The 22,941-nt window shown below is 39.3% G+C and overlaps 1 protein-coding gene across 2 annotated transcripts in view; it reads right to left on the bottom strand.

Annotated features, from left to right (window-relative positions):
* Positions 1-370: 370 nt before the first annotated feature.
* The window catches only part of LOC134530246 (testis-specific serine/threonine-protein kinase 3-like), a 39,354-nt gene continuing 16,783 nt past the window's right edge, over positions 371-22,941 (bottom strand). Inside the window, exons 3-5 of one of the 2 annotated variants that reach the window (XM_063364932.1) lie at positions 17,396-17,545; positions 3,415-3,688; positions 371-682 (exon numbers count right to left, since the gene is read on the bottom strand). In XM_063364932.1, the coding sequence (XP_063221002.1) occupies positions 512-682; positions 3,415-3,688; positions 17,396-17,545 (595 nt within the window). In that variant the 3' untranslated portion in view covers positions 371-511. Of the gene's footprint in view, positions 683-3,368; positions 3,689-17,395; positions 17,546-22,941 lie in introns of both variants that reach the window. The other variant, XM_063364941.1, reaches the window with a different exon arrangement.

The following is a 22,941-nucleotide window of genomic DNA, read 5'->3' as shown; positions in this document are numbered from 1 at the left end:
AGGATATAATATATTGTAGTAAAGATTACAGTAATTATAAATGCCTCATCCTTGAGACCGACATAATCACTGACAACAACAAATACTACGGACATTTTTATTATTTTTATCTGGTCTTTGAAATTAAATATCCGCAAATGTTTTGCTTCCTAAATTATCACTTTTTATGATTTCATAAAATATTTAACTAAATATATTTCCATTTGTATTTTCTCGCGCTAAAGGTTTGGTTCACTCTCGTCAGGATTTGAACTGGGGATTGACTTTTTTTATTATTTTAAAGTTTTGGTTTCGTATCGGAGGCTGGTTATGAGAAATTAATAGAGCTGAAGATAAGTTTTCCCACAGGAAAAAAAAATTGGAAATTATATTGCATTTAAAATAAGTGTTAATTTATTTGTGTTGAACGAAAAAAAAAAAAAAAGAAATTCTGAAAGTTTACAACAGAAATACACGTCCACAATATGAGTTGAGGCATGGGCTCAACCTGTCTTCTAAGTGTGCTTAATATCTAATCCCACTGCACTGTCGTGGGAAGATTTGCCATCGACATCCAAGGATGCTCGCGAATTCGGCGGACACTAATTCTTCGCGGCTCTTCGCACAGTATGTTGCCCAGGAGGTTTCTGCACTCCGGTGACACGTATGGCCGGAGGGGAAACTCAATCGGTTGAAGCAAACCCTGAAAAAAAAAATAATGCCGTATACTTTGTGCTAACACTCTGGAGACAATGCACTACTACACTTTTTTCAACTGTGTAAAAATTAATATCGTATGGGGAGTGCACATTGTAATACGCAAAATAATAGATAGTAACGTTTGCTGTAGTGGTCCTATGAAAATAAACCATATCCGTTTATTAAACGGAAATATATTTAAGATAAGATATGTATGAAATCGTAAGTTTTATAAATAAAAATTTGTTAGTTTGAGTAGGCTGGAAGCTCACTCAAAGGCTGCCAACCAGATTTATTGCTGGATAGAAAGATGGTGGGCTTTGGCCAATTATCCCCTCCCACCGGAAGAACTCACTTCCGTATTTTAAACTTGCTGCAGAAGAGGGTGAGTTTTGAAACTAAGGGCAGAGTTAGGAGGCTGGGAGAGCAGGCCTTAAAAAAATAAATGTTAATTTTTAATATTTTATTCTTATATTCCAATTTTATATAGGTATTTGTGGTGAAAGGGATCAATGTTCCACTGTTAAAGGTTTTAAAGCTTGAAAAATATAAATGGTCTAAGGCATTTCTGGCTTGGGGGCGGTCTGCTCCGTGGTTGGTCTACAGGTCTGAGTTGGCGAATGTGCTCGGTGTTGTCGACGGGAGACGCTACTGTTTCGGGAGTCGTGAGGAGAGACCAGGCGTCGCACCACAGCGAACTGATCATCCCCGTCTGGGGAATCGCAGTCCAGGGCGAGTGTGGCTCCAGCCGCGAGGCAGGGCCCGTCCTCATCGCCTGCCCCGAACAAACCCGGAGCCAAAGCCACACAAAAAAAAATTTCTGCACTTTTATAAAGGATTCCTTTGAAAACCATTTGCCAAGAAATAGTTTTCAATACTACAAAAAATATATATTGCACTTTGTACAACACATGGCTAGGTTTATTTTTGCATATATGAAATGAGTTTTTCGAGATATTAGATACTAAGCAGTTCTTACGGAAAATGTCCAATAATTTTATATTTTAATTGATGTTTCATTAAAGCTCATGTTTTTTTTATTTAAACTGTGGAAAAGAATAATCTTATATTCAACTATTTAACTTTATTTTGTTGGATCATGCTTATTATTTGTGCTATTAATACTGGAAAGCTACTCAGGGAACGGTTTACAAATAACTTTAACTATTGGACTTGCTGGGACAACACAAAGCATAAATGGCTGGGTGAGAATCCGAACTCAGTATTACTGTGAATATATTTTTTTGTAGTGATAGAGCTGTTTTCATGTGAATTTATTTATTCACATGAATATTTCTGTTCCAGTGCAACGAGTTGTATTAATGCCGGAGATTTTCCCGCGGGTTAAAAAGGATGGAAATGTACTGTTCGTACGAGTCCAGGCATGTCCCCGTGCTGTCCAACGGCCAGCCGCTGCGCGCCGGTCTTGGCCAGAGGGGGCGAGGGAGATTCAGCCAGAAACCTACAGTCCGTCGAGCCATTTAGGGCGCCGCCTGCCAGGGCACACGCACGGTGCGTAGAGCTTTAGGGGAAAATACGCTATTCGAAAACTGCTCAAGATGTCCGAGTGATTTCTGTTTACGAAAATCATTTAAGAATTTTCTGAAGGCCGAAAAGTACTTTTGATTTGGGATAAAGTTTTTAAACCATAGTATGTTTAGAAGAGTTAAAATGGCTGAAAGACTTGTTGTCAAAGTACATTTTAGGCGTGAAAAAACCTGTAAAATTTTTTTGAAAACACTTAAGAGACTTGCGTTACACCTTTACCCTCATTTCTATGCCAAATAATGTTACGGCCAACGCTCTAATTACACAATTGTCCTATGCACGACGAGAAGACTGCGCGCAAGTTCAATACCTTGCGCTTGGAGGCGATACCGTGCTAGAAGAACAGCGAGCTTTGCTCTTATCATCCAACCTCAATAACACGCATAGCAACCCGACTAAACGGGCCCCTTAAGCTGGACTCTCAATGATCCGTATCACCCGTCCGTCAAAACCGTGCCACGCTTTAACTTTCTACGGACGGACATATGGAATTAAAACCTCAACAAAAAAAAATCTGAAAGGCTTAGCCTTTATTTTGAAAGGATTTTTTAAGTTTGTTTATTTGTTTAGATGATTCCGTTTTGTGTTTTTAACTTACCTATGAACACGTTTTAAGATAGACGTTTGGATAAAACATTTTCTGAGACACAAAGGTAATTAATAATGCACAGTAACAAAAAAACTAAGTATATATAATTAAGAATTTTAGAGTTTGTTTAATGATTTATAAGTGCTTAGCGTAGATGATCTCATAGTGGTAATCAATTTACAACAATTAAGCCTTTATAGTTACTTGGCAGCAACCTAGTAGAAAAATATTATGAAGGACTTGAATTGCTCGACGGACGGCGGACGGACGGGTGGCTGACGGACAGGACGGATCATTATGAGTCCAGCTTTATTATTGTGCAGGGCTCCGGGTGTGCGCTCATGATAGTTCCAGTTAGGGCCCGGTCAGAAGCACGCGGCCACATTCTCAATGTAAAATGGATGTTCTCTCTCGGTGATTAACGGAATAAATGGAAGTGTGGTGACGCGGATGTAGACCCTACTTCCAGCCTCTCGGGGTGACTACGGCGTTCATCCGGTTGCCCTACGGCAAAGAAAAAAAAATTAGACTCTCTGACAAGTGTTTCATCTACCAGAAGTATGTCCTCTTCGCGTCACTTCAGAAACGCACACGCATACCCTGAGAAGCGCGATGCGGTCGCTGTCGTTGAAGGGCATGCGGCCAAACACCATGGCGTACAGCACCACGCCGGCCGACCAGACGTCGGAGAGGTAGGGGTCGTGGCGCTGGCCCGTCAGCACCTCGGGCGCCGCGTAGGCGTAGCTGCCGCAGAAGGACTCGCTCATCCGCGGCCGGCCGTCCTCGGGGAACATGCCGCCGCGCGCGAAGCCGAAGTCCGTCAGCTTGATGTTGAAGCCCTGGTCCAGCAGCAGGTTCTCGCACTTGATGTCCCTGCCACGACATGACCGGCCGCACGTACCGAGGTGCCGCATCCATCAAGCAATCCATCACATTCGCGAGCTTTATTTGGCTTGTCAGATGCCAACAAAAGTTCACCAACTTTCCGGTCGACATTTAAGTCGCCGTCGTCAGGGTATCAGTCTGACGATGGCCGCTGCAGTGTCGTGAATTAGGGATTTCCTTGGCACACTACCGAGAGTCTCGGCAGTCCTCTTGCCTTTAAATATTATTGGCCGAGATTTGAATGTTTTCTAATTGGCTGCAGCCGATTGGCCAAAAGCTCCAACCAATCACAGAAGCCCATCTCCAATTGGCCAAACCAACCAGTCAACCAAGATGTAAAGAAGCTTCTGTTTGCCCCACAAGCCAAAAAAAAAAAAAAAAAACCTCTGGCAATGGCTGCGGAAGTTTGTGACACTTAATTTTTACTCGTTTACATTTAATTAAAGTCTCTCCATTTTCATCATAGCTACTTATTTTCTTCGCCAAATTCCACAAATTACTGTAATTATTTAATTTAGAACGCAGTGGCTTCAGATTCTGTAACAGTTATGAGTTCTCTCGCTCAAATGTAGAAGAGACCATATAATAATACGCTCTACAAAATTTTATTTACGAATATAGCATTCCTGTTCATTATGTTAGCTTAATTAAATGACAGCTACTTCGGTTTTTGTTGTAATCCACATGTAAATAGATTTTACTTTTGTAAATATTTCTTAAATGACGTAAGATAGAGAGGTTAATTTTTGCCTCGGGCCTCGCAGTTCTCTAATCTAGACTTGCCAGAATGACTGAACGAGGGGGAGGGGAAGTGAATTTTCAAGTTTTAATTCGCTACATTCTGGTTTATCAAACCGGTGAGTGATGAGACAATTAAAAAATGAAAGCGAGTCTTTCAGTACTCTCCAGTGATGTGTAAACAAAAACAACGGTAATGTAATAACGTCATTGCAGTGATCAAGAATATAACCAGAGACATCAATAGATAAAATCAATACATATTTTAATTTTTTTAAAAAATTCATGACTTAAATTTTTGGATTTGATAATTATTGATTTTTAAGATGGCAGGCAATATGACACCAGCGGCATACGTGTGGCTGGCACCAGAGGCGATCTCTCTCTATTTATGTTCGATGGGTGTTTTGATATTTAACCGATTCTCGAATGTATACAATGGATACCAATTAAGCAAAGTATAGGACCCACTTTTCAAAAATCCTAAAAACCTAGCTCTGCACCAACAGACAGATCGCCTCTGGTTGGCCAAATAGCCCAGCCAAACAGAAAACAAAATCACACTGATTGGCCAACACTTCCAGCCAATCATAGAAGCCAAGCTCCGATTGGCTAAACCAACGAGCCAACCAGGAGAAATGAAGAATCTGATTGGCTTACTGCTGCAGCCAATCGGGAAACACTTCGCCTCTTTAGTATTAAAGGGAAGGAGAACTTATAATAACCTGAGTAGGTAAATGCTCCCTATTGATAGCGACTGCAAAATCGACCGAAACGTCGGTGATATTTTCGAATTCCATACGGTTACAACCCAGAAGCCAAGTAACGCCAGACAATGGCCGAGAAAACCTGTGATCTTTACAGTATAGTCGCCGCACGATAAGTTCATACTTTTAGGAAGCCCTGCTTCAAGCTGGGATCTATTTTCAAGGTGACTATGTATCCTTCCGCCAAATATCAACAATAACATTGCCATGTGGAAAACCATGTGACTACCACATGGCAATGTTTTGGTTGGGTAACTGTCAAATAGGGATGTAATTAATGGATAATAAAATTACACTGCAATTTTTATAATTGGTTAAATGTCAGTAGAAAATGTCATAACACCATGTTTAATAATTCAAATATTAAATATAAAAAAATCTAAGCAAATTTTTATAGTTTAGAGTTTAAACCCAGCGTGGTGCTGTGTCTTCACATAATATCTATAAAAATTGATGTTAAGTTTTACAAAAGAAATTTTGCTGCTTCGAGATTACTATATCACAAAGTGCTATGGTTGAAAGCATGAAAATTATGTCAGTATCATTTATGAAGAATTTAACTTTAAGAAATTATTCAGTATGAGGTAGCTATGTAAACTGTTAGTTTCCTAAAGCCGTGAGTGCCAGGCACATCACTGCCATTACATCGAGAGGTCATTTGTGAATAGAAAATAACAAGTTAGGGTAAATATGTAGTTGGGCGGTATTTGCGAAAAAAAAAATGTTAAAAATCCGAAAATACCTTTATTGTATGCTCTTCAACTTCCTCTTTTCATTAAAAGCGGCGGAGGTAAGAAATTCCAAATACTTTAGAAGATATCGAATTTTTAAATTTCATCACAATACCAGTGCATTAATGTGGCGATTATCATTATTTCTTGTTTACGTACGAGTATCTACTTTTTTTTATTGGATAATGATGTCACGTGATTGTTCGTGATAGGCCAGAATTCAAACGAACCAATACGTGATTATTTAGTTCATTTATTGTTTAAAACGGTGTTTAATTACCACCTCCAACTTAGGTGAGTTTTTAACGTTTCTAATTTTAAAGTCTTATTTGTTATTTTGATATTGTTGCGCAAGTAATAAGTAACAAAAAAAATACGTGAGTTATTACTGTGCATCCTTTGTTACGAGTTTGTTATGTAAGGTCAGTTACATTATAAATAATTTAAAACTAAAGATTAATTAAAATTAATTCACATTATTTTTAATGTCGGCTTAGTTTGAAAGTATTAGTAATGTAACTGACCTGACCTAATCAACCATTTTATTAATTACGCATTGACGATTCGCGTATTCACGAACACACAGCAAAATAACAAAAATGGCGTCGCTCGAATGGTTCCACAGGTCTTGTATTGCAAAATTAAAAAATTCTATATCTCCTAAAGTATTTGGAATTTCTTATCTCTGCCGCTTTTAATGAAAAGAGGACGTTGAAGAGCATAAAATAAAAGTATTTTCGGATTTTTAACATTTTTTTTCGCAAATACCGCCCAACTACATATTTACCCAAGTTAGTAACACTTTTCTGGCACTACGAACCGAGTCAAGTATCGGTTAAAGGTTATGGCTAACCAACATGTGTTTTGTAATTAGAGGCATTATTTTCTATCAAGCAGAATAAATTTTAAATTCAAATTCTAAGTTATACATTAAACATTTCTGTAAGTGTGTATTTTTATGTGTATGTGGTTTGTCTCATATAAAAACTATATCACTTAAGTATGTACAATGCAGAAAAGAAATTGTTGCCATAAAAAACTTAACTTAAGAATCTGTAATAAAATAAATATATTAAATAAATCGAAACTGAGCAATAAATTATCACTACCATCAATATTATGTTATATCCTGTAATGAAACTAATGTTTAAGAATCACATATAAACACAGCAGAGAAATTACATATCACTAAACACGTTATCCAGAACACCTGTAATTAAAAAGCATACATTAGCACATTTACCCTGAGCATATATTCAAATGCTGTATATTTTTATGGTTACAGGTGTTAACAAAAAGTCATGACAACAACCTACGTAGAGTTGAATTTCTACTTAAGTTTTTTAAAATGCATTCTAATTATTGACAATTATGTTTCCTAACCTAACCAAAATTTACCAAACCTAATTTCATGTAAATAAACCTCATTTGGGTTGGGTTAGGTTACATTATGTTGGTTGAGGATAGGTTATGTTAGGTTAGTATCTGTGTACATGCCCTTACATTTAATATGTTTTTCTTGTGGGACATTACCTAATATATAAACGAAAATATAAGAACGTGTCTGTTTGTAATTTGCCCGACATTCAAAACAAGAAAGCTGCGAGGAAGGTACTTTTACACTATTTTACAAACACGCCCCAACCTAACGGAACGTTTTCACGCACATACTTTCATAACGTGTTAATTAGTCACTCACTTTTTCACGGTAGTGACGCCCAGATCTAGAAGAAATGCTGTCATTTCTGCGACATCACCCTGTTCCAGTTGACCTGTATTTATTAACATCGTAACTCTTCGTGCCACGTCGATAATATCGTGCTGTCTCCTTCTTTACATTCATTTTAATAACCTAACAAACCGTAATAACTAACACAAAGTTACACTGTAAAAGCAATAGTTCACTACAAGCAACAATTAAGACAACCCTTTAAAATTAGAAAATTAATTAGTACACAAATACACTGAATGTTTTCGGAAAATCAGAAGTCGTTTTGAGCAAACAAAAACAAGCGTTCAACATGGCTCGGGCCGACACACAGTTACGTAGGTGATTCATCCGCAACAGCTTGCAACGTCATCTGTAAACAAAATAACTTAACTTTCGTATATATTAAACAATATTACTCCAGGATCTGGAAGTAAACATATGTGAAACATTTTCAGCAATATTTATCGTTATTTCAGCTGTTCAAAATTACATACTAAGGAACTATTTCTTCAAGTGTGTAGCCAACATACCGATAAATATCGTTGCCACGCGTGTTAAAAAACTTACATATAAAATTAACAAATACAAATTATTTCAGTATTCATACACACGTACGGAAACGTAATAGCTTGATAAATTATGTCGTCCTATTTTGTTTATTTATTTGTCAAACAAATTGCACAATAGTAAACCAAATATTCTTAGTTCCATTTTTCAACAGTTCTTCCCAAAAGTACGAACTTACCGTGCGGCGACTATAGTATGTAAATGGGCCTCCGGAAACTGGCGCCGGTGCGTGGAGCTGGAGCCGAGCCACATCTTTGATTCTGACGTCACGGCGGCCATCTTGTATGAGCGTAACGGGACACCGCGTAACGGGACACAACGTACCGGGACACAATGTAACGGGACAAGTAGATCACGGTGGTCATCTTGGATGACCGTTACCTTGACCTTTGACCTTGACCCCAGCAGACATATTGGATCCGCCATATTGGATCAGACATCTTGGATACCGTCGACCTTGTTTCTGTTGTTTGTTCCTAGATAGCGCCAGCGTCGCTCTTATTTTTTTCTGTTCCACTGGAGGCCGCCATCTGGGATACCGTCGACTTTGTTTCTGCTGTTTGTTCCTAGATAGCGCCAGCGACGCTCTTAATTTTTTTCTGTTCCACTGGAGGTAGCCATCTTGGATACCGTCGACTTTGTTTCTGTTGTTTGTTCCTAGATAGCGCCAGCGACGCTCTTGATTTTTTTCTGTTCCACTGGAGGCCGCCATCTTGAATAATGTCGAATTTTTTTTCTGTTGTTTGTTCCTAGATGGCGCCAGCGTCGCTCTGACTCATCACATAAGGTCGTTGTTTCAATACCTACCAGAGCTATTATGGTCCTTATGGACATATTAAATTAATTTTTTTATGCAAAATACATTGGAAGCGCTGTGATTCCAACCAGCGCAGCTCTGATCTCTAGGTTGGAAAACATACGCCTTTGACCGCTCGGCTATCGAGACATTTACCAGACTGAGAATTAAATAAGGTATATAAAAAAATAACATGCATTTTCGGACTTGAAATTTTTTTTAATTTTAAGTAATAATAGCACTTCCTGTTCGAGACAGAACCACCATCTTGTATTATAACGTCACTGTTGTAATTATCGTTACGCACGCAATCGTTAAAATCCACAATTTTTAAGTTAGAAAATCGGGAAAATTTTTAAAAATCAATAAAAAATTAAATAATTGAATTAAATAATAAAAATCTTATAAACCATTGTTGCAGCTATCGTTACGGTCGCCATCTTGGATTAAATATATGACGCATGTTTCGTTTCGTCCATCCATCTCGGTTGAGTACGATGTCATCGTTAAACTTTATGTTACGATCGTCATATTGGATCCTATTAATATTGCAATTACCATTATGGTCACCATATTGAAATTTAGACGCCATCTTGGAAACCTGTAATTTTTATGTTGGAAAATCCGCAAAACTTCCAAAATTCTTCAAAAAATTAACTTAATAGAATTCTGATTGATTATAACGATTCACGTACTTGGTTAGAAACCGGTGAGGGCAAAAAATAAAAAATAAAAACGATCAGATCCTTCCTCCACAGAAGCCACCTACAGACTGACCTACCACCAATATCAAGGTAGGCCTATATATCGTCAGCTAGTATGACGTCATGTCCGCCATCTTGTCATCGTCCGCTGGAGACCGTCATATTGTTTTCGTCTGCTAGAGTGTGCTGGCGTCATGTTAATATAATTTTCTGTTCACCATACCTTTAACCTAGTCTATTGGCATTGAACTTTGTCATTGACCTTGAACTTTGACCTTGACTTTGAACTTTGACCTTGACCATGAAATTTGACCTTGACCTTGAAATTTGATTTGAACTTGAAATTTGATTTTGTCCTTGAAATTTGACCTTGTCCTTGAAATTTGACCTTGTCCTTGAAATTTGACCTTGTCCTTGAAATTTGACCTTGACCTTGATATTTGACTTTGACCTTGAAGTCCATCATGGATCCGTCATTTTATGTTCAGTTCATGCTACCAGGAGCTACCACCTGCTAGTGGTCATTGCCACCATCTTGTTTTCGTCTGCTGGAGGACACCATCATGTGTGTACTCGTCTTACCATCATGCTAGTTTTATTCTAACCTGCTACAGTGCAGTAATCATTTATTATAACTGAGGTGCCCGACATCTTGAAATTTGGGAGCCATCTTGAAATCATGTAATTATTTAGCTAGAAATGCGGGAAAAATTCCAAAAGTCTCCGATGAAATCAATTATTAATTTACAAATTAAATCGAAGGATTCATGTCCACGCTTCGATTCTTGACCAGTGACAGTTGTATCAAATTATTAAATAAATTTTAGATTCTGTTTTCCATTACCTTTCGCGGAGTTTATTATTCATTCACTCTACAAAAAACAACTCAAGACAATATACCTGGCCATCGAATTAAATACAGTGGCGATTAGCCTAACATTAAAGTCTAATTTTTCATTAATCTGAATAACCTATAAGCCGTTCATGTACAAAGCCACACAAATAGAACAATTGTCTTCAGTACAGGAGACCGAGTCATGTCATTATCAGACGTATAGGCTAGTCATTTCAGGTCCGCATTACCTTCGTCGTTAGCTAATTATATTCAATCAATCCATCGTGACATTTTTTATACATACTAAAGGACCAAGTGACCTTGAAAAATATTTTAGTAATACCAAGAGGTTTCAAACTAGTAAATATTCAGTCACTACATTTTTTACTTCACGCAATCAACAAAAAGGAAGCACCGACAACGAAAATACAGCACCGCCAACGAAAAGGCAGCACATATGGAAGCACCGACCACGAAAAGGCAGCACCATAAACGAAAAGGAAGCACATTTGGAAGCACCGACAACGAAAAGGCAGCACCGCCAACGAAAAGGCAGCTCATTTGGAAGCCCCGACAACGAAAAGGCAGCACCGCCAACGAAAAGGCAGCACCGTCAACGAAAAGACAGAACATTTGGAAGCAGCGACAACGAAAAGGCAGCACCGTCAACGAAAAGGCAGCTCATTTGGAAGCACCGACAACGAAAAGACAGCACCGCCAACGAAAAGGCAGCTCATTTGGAAGCACCGACAACGTAAAGGCAGCACGGACATCGAAAAGGCTGCTCCGCCTACAAAAAGGCAGCTCATTTGGAAGCACCGACAACTAAAAGGCAGCGCCGCCATCGAAAAGGCAACTCATTTGGAAGCACCGACAACGAAAAGGTAGCACCGCCAACGAAAAGGCAGGTCATTTATCATTGACTCCAATATTCATTGACTCCAATATTCATTGGCTCCGATATTCATTGACTCCAAATATTCATTGGCTCCAATAGTCATCGACTCCAATATTCATTGGCTCCATCAGTTATTGACAACATCACTCTTTTGGTTCCAAAAGTCTTTTCAAAAGGCTCCATCAGTCTTTTGGCTCCAACAGTCTGTTGGCTCCTATAGTCATTGGCTCCAATAGTCTGGCTCCAATATTCATTGGCTTCAATATTCATTGGCTCCAATATTCATTGGCTTCAATATTAATGGGCTCCAAAATCAATTTGCTCCAATTGCTCCAAATGCTCCAACAGGCTCCAAAAGGCTCCATCAGTCTTTTGGCTCCAACAGTCTTTTGGCTCCTATAGTCATTGGCTCCAATAGTCATTGGCTACAATATTCGTTGGCTCCAATATTCATTGACTCCAATAGTCATCGGCTCCAATATTCATTGGCTCCAATATTCATTGGCTCCATCAGTCATTGTCACCAACAGTCATTGACACCATCAGTCTTTTGGTTCCAAAAGTATTTGGCTCCAAATATATTTGCCTAGAATTCTTCGAGTCTAAGAGACTATGAGGCCACATGGTGACGAGTCTATAATGATCTAGCTGGTTACGAGTTATACATGGCTTGCGAGGCTACAGAGCTACGAAGCTTCTAGTACACAAGTTTACGTGACTGCGAGGATACAGGACTACAAGTCTGCATGAGTACTTGACTACGAAGCTACTCGTCTACAAGGCTACAGTTGCTGCATCTGTCTTCGAAGGAATTTTCTCTTTTGCTCCAACTGCTCCATCAGCATTAAGTTATAAGATTACAAGGTTACTTGCTTATATAGCTTCAAGTCTACGAGACTACGAACCATGAGGTTACGAGTCTATGCGATTGCGAGTCTTCAAGGTTACGTGATCGCGAAACTATAGGACTACGAAGCTTCAAGTCTACGAGGCTACTTGGATACATAGCTACAATTCTAGGAGGTCCAAAGACATCATGTCTACGCGACTACGAGCCAAGTGGTTACGAGACTACGAGACTACGAATCTTCAAGTTTACGAGACTGCGAGGCTACAGAGCTACGAAGCCTCTAGAAAACGTGTTTACGTGACTGCGAGTATAGAGGTCTACAAGTCTGCATGAGTACTTGACTACGAAGCTACTCGTCTACAAGGCTCCAAATGACGCATCTGTCTTCGTCGGAAATTTCTCTTTTTCTCCAACTACACCACCAGCATTATGTTATAAGATTACAAGGCTACTTGCTTAGGTAGCTTCAAGTCTGCGAGACTCCAATGCATCATGACTACGAGACTACGACCCATGAGGTTACGAGACTGCGATTACAAGTCTTCAAGGTTACGTGATCGCGAGGCTATAGGACTACGAAGCTTCTAGAACGCATGGTTACGAGACTGCATGACTAATTGGCCGCGTGGCTACCAATCGTCATGTCTCTAACTGACTACAATAGCACTATTCAGTGGTGAGAGTTAATTTATCTTATGCAAAGGTACTTGCTGCAAGTAGTTACGCTAATCAACATCAGATTTCTAGAGGCATCGTAGCTCTGTAGCCTCGCAGTCTCGTAAACTTGAAGATTCGTAGTCACGTAGTCTCGTAACCACTTGGCTCGTAGTCGCGTAGACATGATGTCTTGGGACTTCCTAGAATTGTAGCTATGTATCCAAGTAGCCTCGTAGACTTGAAGCTTCGTAGTCCTATAGTTTCGCGATCACGTAACCTTGAAGACTCGCAATCGCATAGACTCGTAACCTCATGGTTCGTAGTCTCGTAGACTTGAAGCTACGTAAGCAAGCAGCCTTGTAATCTTATAACATAATGCTGATGGAGCAGTTGGAGCAAAAGAGAAAATTCCTTCGAAGACAGATGCAGTAACTGGAGCCTTGTAGACGAGTAGCTTCGTAGTCAAGTACTCATGCAGACTTGTAGTCCTGTATCCTCGCAGTCACGTAAACTTGTGTACTAGAAGCTTTGTAGCTCTGTAGCCTCGCAAGCCATGTATAACTCGTAACCAGCTAGATCATTATAAACTCGTAGCCATGTGGCCTCATAGTCTCTTAGACTCGAAGAATTCTAGGCAAATATATTTGGAGCCAAAAGACTTTTGGAACCAAAAGACTGATGGTGTCAATGACTGTTTTGGTGACAATGACTGATGGAGCCAATGAATATTGGAGCCAATGAATATTGGAGCCGATGACTATTGGAGTCAATGAATATTGGAGCCAACGAATATTGTAGCCAATGACTATTGGAGCCAATGACTATAGGAGCCAAACGACTGTTGGAGCCAAAAGACTGATGGAGCCTTTTGGAGCCTGTTGGAGCATTTGGAGCAATTGGAGCAAATTGATTTTGGAGCCCATTAATATTGAAGCCAATGAATATTGGAGCCAATGAATATTGAAGCCAATGAATATTGGAGCCAGACTATTGGAGCCAATGACTATAGGAGCCAACAGACTGTTGGAGCCAAAAGACTGATGGAGCCTTTTGAAAAGACTTTTGGAACCAAAAGAGTGATGTTGTCAATAACTGATGGAGCCAATGAATATTGGAGTCGATGACTATTGGAGCCAATGAATATTTGGAGTCAATGAATATCGGAGCCAATGAATATTGGAGTCAATGAATATTGGAGTCAATGATAAATGACCTGCCTTTTCGTTGGCGGTGCTACCTTTTCGTTGTCGGTGCTTCCAAATGAGTTGCCTTTTCGATGGCGGCGCTGCCTTTTAGTTGTCGGTGCTTCCAAATGAGCTGCCTTTTTGTAGGCGGAGCAGCCTTTTCGATGTCCGTGCTGCCTTTACGTTGTCGGTGCTTCCAAATGAGCTGCCTTTTCGTTGGCGGTGCTGTCTTTTCGTTGTCGGTGCTTCCAAATGAGCTGCCTTTTCGTTGACGGTGCTGCCTTTTCGTTGTCGCTGCTTCCAAATGTTCTGTCTTTTCGTTGACGGTGCTGCCTTTTCGTTGGCGGTGCTGCCTTTTCGTTGTCGGGGCTTCCAAATGAGCTGCCTTTTCGTTGGCGGTGCTGCCTTTTCGTTGTCGGTGCTTCCAAATGTGCTTCCTTTTCGTTTATGGTGCTGCCTTTTCGTGGTCGGTGCTTCCATATGTGCTGCCTTTTCGTTGGCGGTGCTGTATTTTCGTTGTCGGTGCTTCCTTTTTGTTGATTGCGTGAAGTAAAAAATGTAGTGACTGAATATTTACTAGTTTGAAACCTCTTGGTATTACTAAAATATTTTTCAAGGTCACTTGGTCCTTTAGTATGTATAAAAAATGTCACGATGGATTGATTGAATATAATTAGCTAACGACGAAGGTAATGCGGACCTGAAATGACTAGCCTATACGTCTGATAATGACATGACTCGGTCTCCTGTACTGAAGACAATTGTTCTATATGTGTGGCTTTGTACATGAACGGCTTATAGGTTATTCAGATTAATGAAAAATTAGACTTTAATGTTAGGCTAATCGCCACTGTATTTAATTCGATGGCCAGGTATATTGTCTTGAGTTGTTTTTTGTAGAGTGAATGAATAATAAACTCCGCGAAAGGTAATGGAAAACAGAATCTAAAATTTATTTAATAATTTGATACAACTGTCACTGGTCAAGAATCGAAGCGTGGACATGAATCCTTCGATTTAATTTGTAAATTAATAATTGATTTCATCGGAGACTTTTGGAATTTTTCCCGCATTTCTAGCTAAATAATTACATGATTTCAAGATGGCTCCCAAATTTCAAGATGTCGGGCACCTCAGTTATAATAAATGATTACTGCACTGTAGCAGGTTAGAATAAAACTAGCATGATGGTAAGACGAGTACACACATGATGGTGTCCTCCAGCAGACGAAAACAAGATGGTGGCAATGACCACTAGCAGGTGGTAGCTCCTGGTAGCATGAACTGAACATAAAATGACGGATCCATGATGGACTTCAAGGTCAAAGTCAAATATCAAGGTCAAGGTCAAATTTCAAGGACAAGGTCAAATTTCAAGGACAAGGTCAAATTTCAAGGACAAGGTCAAATTTCAAGTTCAAATCAAATTTCAAGGTCAAGGTCAAATTTCATGGTCAAGGTCAAAGTTCAAAGTCAAGGTCAAAGTTCAAGGTCAATGACAAAGTTCAATGCCAATAGACTAGGTTAAAGGTATGGTGAACAGAAAATTATATTAACATGACGCCAGCACACTCTAGCAGACGAAAACAATATGACGGTCTCCAGCGGACGATGACAAGATGGCGGACATGACGTCATACTAGCTGACGATATATAGGCCTACCTTGATATTGGTGGTAGGTCAGTCTGTAGGTGGCTTCTGTGGAGGAAGGATCTGATCGTTTTTATTTTTTATTTTTTGCCCTCACCGGTTTCTAACCAAGTACGTGAATCGTTATAATCAATCAGAATTCTATTAAGTTAATTTTTTGAAGAATTTTGGAAGTTTTGCGGATTTTCCAACATAAAAATTACAGGTTTCCAAGATGGCGTCTAAATTTCAATATGGTGACCATAATGGTAATTGCAATATTAATAGGATCCAATATGACGATCGTAACATAAAGTTTAACGATGACATCGTACTCAACCGAGATGGATGGACGAAACGAAACATGCGTCATATATTTAATCCAAGATGGCGACCGTAACGATAGCTGCAACAATGGTTTATAAGATTTTTATTATTTAATTCAATTATTTAATTTTTTAATGATTTTTAAAAATTTTCCCGATTTTCTAACTTAAAAATTGTGGATTTTAACGATTGCGTGCGTAACGATAATTACAACAGTGACGTTATAATACAAGATGGTGGTTCTGTCTCGAACAGGAAGTGCTATTATTACTTAAAATTAAAAAAAATTTCAAGTCCGAAAATGCATGTTATTTTTTTATATACCTTATTTAATTCTCAGTCTGGTAAATGTCTCGATAGCCGAGCGGTCAAAGGCGTATGTTTTCCAACCTAGAGATCAGAGCTGCGCTGGTTGGAATCACAGCGCTTCCAATGTATTTTGCATAAAAAAATTAATTTAATATGTCGATAAGGACCATAATAGCTCTGGTAGGTAATGAAACAACGACCTTATGTGATGAGACAGAGTGACGCTGGCGCTATCTAGGAACAAACAACAGAAACAAAGTCGACGGTATTCAAGATGGTGGCCTCCAGAGGAACAGAAAAAAACAAGAGCGCCGCTGGCGCTATCTAGGAACAAACAACAGAAACAAAGTCGACGGCATCCAAGATGGCTGCCTCCAGTGGAACAGAAAAAATCAAGAGCGTCGCTGGCGCTATCTAGGAACAAACAGCAGAAACAAAGTCGATGGTATCCCAGATGGCGGCCTCCAGTGGAACAGAAAAAAATAAGAGCGACGCTGGCGCTATCTAGGAACAAACAACAGAAACAAAGTCGACGGTATCCAAGATGTCTAATCCAATATGGCGGATCCAATATGTCTGCCGATGTCAAGGTCAAGGTCACGGTCATCCAAGATGGCCACCGTGATCTACTTGTCCCGTTACACTGTGTCCCGTTACGCTGTGTCCCGTTACGCTCATCCAAGATGGCTGCCGTGACGTCAGAATCAAAGATGTGGCTCGGCTCCGGCTCCACGCGCCGGCGCCAGTTTCCGGAGCCCCATTTACATACTACTCTTTACTATTCTCTGTTTTTATTTAATATTTACTAGTGATGTTAATTTGGTTTTTATTTTATTTCCTTTGTTAGTACTTTTCGTTTTTCTTGGCTATAGTTTCTATTAAGCTTATCTTGCATGTGCCTACTTAGTAAAGATGTAGGTGGTTAAGTGTAAGACAATGCAGTACGTCTTAACTTCGCCACTTAAAATAAGATAATTAAGTAAATAAATACCTGTGTACGATTCCTAGGGAGTAGCAGTACTCCATGACATCCAGAATCTGCGTGAATATTCGTCGAGCTCTATCTTCAGAGAGATAATTCTGATTGCGTATGAGATCCAGTAAGGTACCATTCTGTGCTTCCTCCATGATTATATACACACTGGAACAAGTACAAAATGATCTGTTTTAAGATAAAATTATTTACTTACGATGTTCAGGTATATTTGTTTAAATTTCAAGTTATGTAACATTATTATTTTTTGGATGATTTCACAAGACTCAGTAGGCAAAACTGTCATTTTAAACTGTTTTAATCAACAGTTATATCGTCAGAAAAATTATATTACATTTTTAAATCCCTGCGTATCCATTTCATTAAAGATTATATGTATCAGGAATAAAAAAATGTATTGCTCGGTTGAATCGCTTTTTTGTTAATCATAGTTATTTTAAGGAAAATAAAATAATTTACTCCTTTGACTCCTATTTGGTCATTTTGACATGACTCGCTACCACTGTGGTAAAAGATACTACATTTAATGAAGCTCGATGCCAGTATTTCAAATAAATCACATGCAACGGTTGATTGTATGCTTCCGTTGACTGTGTGGTTAAAATAAAATGAGAATAATCCACTTAATTAAAAATAAAATGTAATCGTGGAGTCCACTCGTGGCAGAAGTGAAACTTCTTGCTTATTAGTATAAGATAGAGATAAATTACTAATATGCGTAATAGAACAAGAGATAATATTTGAGAATAGGAAAGACGCGGGTATAATTTCAAATGAAATAACTCTTTTCGACACGAATAAATAAATTGTAGATTCTTTGAATAAAAATGTACTAACATTTTTTTCTCGGAATTTTAAAACAAACTTTGATTTTAAATAATCTTTAAGCTTAAAGCTTGCCGATAATTAGGTAGTTTATGAAGCTTAAATAATTTGTCCAAATGGACATGTGTAGTCTGTGTAGGTATTCGGCATGTGAAAGAGACAACATGGCATACGAAAAGGACCTAGCTCAATGCTACATTGTTGAGACACAGTAATCCACAGCTACACTCCGATCGATAAATATTCTATCCTCTTAGTTGAACTTAACATATTTACACAATCATGGGCTCGTAACTATAATACGATGTGTGATTTAGTTAATAAAATAATAATTCGTGACAAATAATTACCCCTGCCACAAACTAAAGCGTGAAAAAAAATTATACTAGCAAAAATATTAAGTTACACAAACAAAAACGATACTCATATAACACTGTTTAACAATACTGATTTCACAAGTAATTAAATTAATAATACATGCATGAAAGAACGATATTTTCTTTCGTATATGGCACGTGGCATAGAGCACAACAATAAATAAAAACCCACCTGAGTAGTATATAATAGTTCCTCCGGGCACATGGCTTCTGGCTGTGGACCGAGAGCCGGTCCGACATATTGGATTGTGACGTCACGGCGGCCATCTTGGATGAGCGTAACGGGACAAGTAAATCACGGCCGCCATCTTGTATCTGCCATTTCGGATGACGTAATATTGTTTTCTCGAACATTCCGGCGTTGTGTTATCCGCCATTTTGAAGTATGACGCCACCGTTGCAGTTTCTGTTACGGTCGCCATCTTTAAAATCTTTATTTATTATCCGATTTTAATTTTAAAAAAATTTAAAATTTATAAAAAAAATTTTTTAGTAAATTTTTTAATAAAATATTTAAAAATTTACTTTTATGGCACGGAGCTCGTAGTCCTCGGTTCGAACCCGGCGAAGGCAAAAAAATTAAAAATGGCGACCGATCCAACCCTCACAGTGGCTGCTGGCATACTGATCCCCACCACTTATGTCAAAGTATATATATCGTCACCTAGTATGACGTCATGTCCGCCATCTTGTCTTCGATGCTGGAAGCCATCATCATTGTATCGTCGGCGAGAGTGCGCTGACGCCATGTTAGTTTAATTCTTATCCGCTAGAGTGCAGTAATCATTTATTACTGTGACACCCGCCATCTTGAAATTTGGATGCCATCTTGAAAATCCGTAATTATTTAGCTAGAAATTCGGGAAAAGTTCCAAAATTCATTAAATGAATCACTCATTAATTTACATATTGATTCGATCAGCTCCTGTCCTCGGTTCGATACCCGATCGATGCAATAATGTTTTATTTTATGTGAAAAATAATATATTCAATAAACCATGTTCAACATTCTTAGAGACTTTAAATCTTCTACTACCAACGTATTGGTAATTCATAATTTTAATGCTAGAGATTCGGGAAAAAGTTCAAAATCCATTAAATAAATTTGTAATCTATATACTGATTGATTAGATCGACTAAGGTCCTTGGTTCGATCCCTGGCCGATACAAAACAACTTTAATATTTTAAAAAAGTACCACTAAAGTGACGGGTTGAGAAAATAAAAACACCGCAAGTTCTTTTAAAAAAAACCTTTATTACAAAAATACTACACTACTACAAGTACAAAAAATACACAGACAAATTACTAAAGTTTTGTGGACTCCTCGGTTTCTGCATCAGCCACCCACGAATTAAAGCGAGGTGGAAAGCCCCACGACTTGACGTAGGACCATCCTTTTCTTCGTTTTATAATCTTCTCCACCAAGTACGTATCGGGATACATTGTAGGCTGAATCTCTTCGGCATAGAAGCCGCCATGGATAGGTTTGTGGTCCAAATCTTCTAGGTAGTAGGTCCTAGGCTCTGATTCACGAACATGTGCCACACGGAAAAGTTCAGGACTCCAGTTCGCAGTGAAACCTTTCTCGAAGATACCTTTCTGCTTGGAGATTCGCACAATGTCACCGACGTTAGCTTTACGCTTTCGTGGATCTTTCTTCTTCGTGTTGGAAAACACTGTTTGAAGCAGGCGATTGTCCGTTACGTCCTTTGGCTTCATTTTCGTGGTATAATGCACCGTGGAATTATACTCGCTTATTAGTCTCGGCAAGATGTCAAACCACTTGCAATTTCCGTTAGCCGTGAACTGCCGCCACATCTTGGAACGCAAAGTTCTGTTAAACCTTTCGACAACGGAGGCTTTGACGTTACTAAATGTAAAGTAGTGTTTGATGCCATACTTCTTCATCAAAGCCTTGAAGGTTGCATTGTAGAATTCTTTCCCGAGGTCCGTTTGCAGGTTCGACGGTACACGTCCATCACGCAAAATATTGTTCATGGCCTTGGCTACTTCAGTTGCAGTCTTTGATTTGACAGGTCTAGCCCAAGCGAACTTGCTATAAACATCGATGACTGTCAACATGTACTTGAAACCTTTATTCAATCGGGAATATGGTATTTTCTCAACAATTTCCGCCTGGAATAAATCATCAATTCCACGAACTATGACTTTGCGACGAAGGTATTTTCGTCTAGCAGGAGCTTGAAGTTCGCGAGCGATTCCGGTTCGACTCATTGTATGTAGCCGGTTTCCCTCAGTTCTTCAAGTATGGATACTATTTCGTTGATGTGCGAATAGTTTCCTACGCTAAGCGAAGCATGTAGAATTCTAAGGTGATCAACTAATTCATTGGGGTCGTCCCAATATACATAGTCAAATATCTGACCACTTTCTAGCTTTTTTAAACCTTCGCCATGTATTGTTAGTTCACTGAAGAGATTAGCGAGAATGTCGATTTTTTCATGATCTTCGTCTTTATATACACCACTATCTGGATCGTTATCGCGAAAATGTGCATTGGTTAGCTCTAGCAGTTTTTGTACTCTTGTAAGTCTTTGTGAGAATATCCTTTAGGCTCCCTGCGAAACAACAAATCGTACAGACCCGGAGTCCCGCGCGTTTTGAACGCTTCTACGCGCACGATATTTCCTAGTAAAAAGTATATTTCTTTAGCACCGAGGAACCACTATTTTATTTTCTGTACACTCCGTAGGTCGTGTCATTATTCCGGCTCGTAAACGATATCAGGTATGGTCGGACCATTGCATTAACTTGATGTCCCTTTTTCGGTATTTTCTTCTTGTGCATGGACTCTGTACTGGTTAAGTCCTCTTCTTCTCGATCTGGTTCATACTTTCTCTTCTTTACAGTTGGCATTTCATCTTCAACTTCTGTCTTCACAATGATGGCTGGTTCTTCTTTGTTTTTAAGTTCGTCGAGGCGACTAGTGATTGGTTTAAATATCTCCTCATTTGCCATCTCACGTGCAAGTCTGGTTCGTCTAGCAAGTAGATATTTTTCACGAACAGACTGTATAGCTCGATGAAGATCACTGGCCAGGTCCGACATTGTACTGGCTGAAAACTTATTGCAAGACCTCCTTTTATACTTTTTTATTCGTTCGCAGAAACTTCTTTCTTGTGTTTGGCTAAATCTGAATTTGTTGACATGTGAGATAGTGATGCTTTCAGACTACTTTGAAAAGTCCTCAGATCGTCACGTGTTTGTGCATTCGATACTTCAATCATGTCGCGAATGCGAGAATCCGAGGCTTCCACAAGCTGGTCGATGGCAACTAGATACTCTAGTAATTCCTTTTTTACACTTTCTACTTTTTGAGCCAGTAGTATAATGTATTTGCGGATATCGTCGTCATGAGACTTCAGAGCAGTACGTAAGTCTCGACTGCTGCGTCCAAATTTGGAAATGCTATGACTCATATTTAACGATAAACTGATCGAAACCTCGTCTGTTCCATGCCCTTATATAGAGGCAAGTCTTTGACTATAACTAGAAATCCGTGTTCGTCTTTCGAACACAAAGATCACAAGTCTTTGAATTCCTGGAATGTCATGTTGGTGTTTACGTGATCATCATAAGCGTGGCGTAAATTAAGTTCGTCCATGCGAAACAAAACTACGACATTCACGTTGTCACGTAGGAGATGTTTTGGAATACGGACTGTACGTCTGACACAGGTAAACACAGTCTACCTTGGCGTGTCTGCCCATGGAAAAGTACTCTTGTATTATGCCTTGTTTCTCGCACATTACATCGTCGAAAACAAACACGAAATTGGCTTTTGTTTCGCTTGGAGGTACCACATCGGTATTATCGCTAAACGGAAAATACTCCAGACCATCCACCGAGCGTAGAACAGTAGCTAGGCGCTGGTACTTTGGCTGTTGCAACGACTTGGAATACAAGTAAACGTTCTCGAACCGAAGACCGTTTGGTTCCTCCAGTAAACTCAGCAGAACGCACGTTTTGCCGCAGTTGGACGGACCCGCCATTATGCAACGTACGGCAGAAGGCAACAGTAAGCCATGTCGTGATTCACGCGCACTAAATACATCGTCTTGCGTAATGCGCACGGGCAAACACACGTCTTGCTTGATGACCTGCATTGTACTAAAGTAATTGTATAAAATCAAACACATTTATACTTTCTGGTCAGTTGTGCGTAATGACTCGAAGATGTAAGAACAAAAAAAACATCGGTGCAGGACTCGTGAACTCGCTGATAAACAATCTGCCATTCGAGCTACACATTCCCGGCTACAGATTCTGCGGCCCCGGCACTAAACTAGCGAAAAGGTTAGCTCGCGGTGACGTGGGC

This window comes from Bacillus rossius, chromosome 1, assembly GCF_032445375.1.
Source record: "Bacillus rossius redtenbacheri isolate Brsri chromosome 1, Brsri_v3, whole genome shotgun sequence".
NCBI classification, from domain to species: Eukaryota; Metazoa; Arthropoda; class Insecta; order Phasmatodea; family Bacillidae; genus Bacillus; species Bacillus rossius.
Note: the sequence above shows the minus strand (reverse complement) of the source record. Positions and strands in the feature narration are given on the sequence as shown.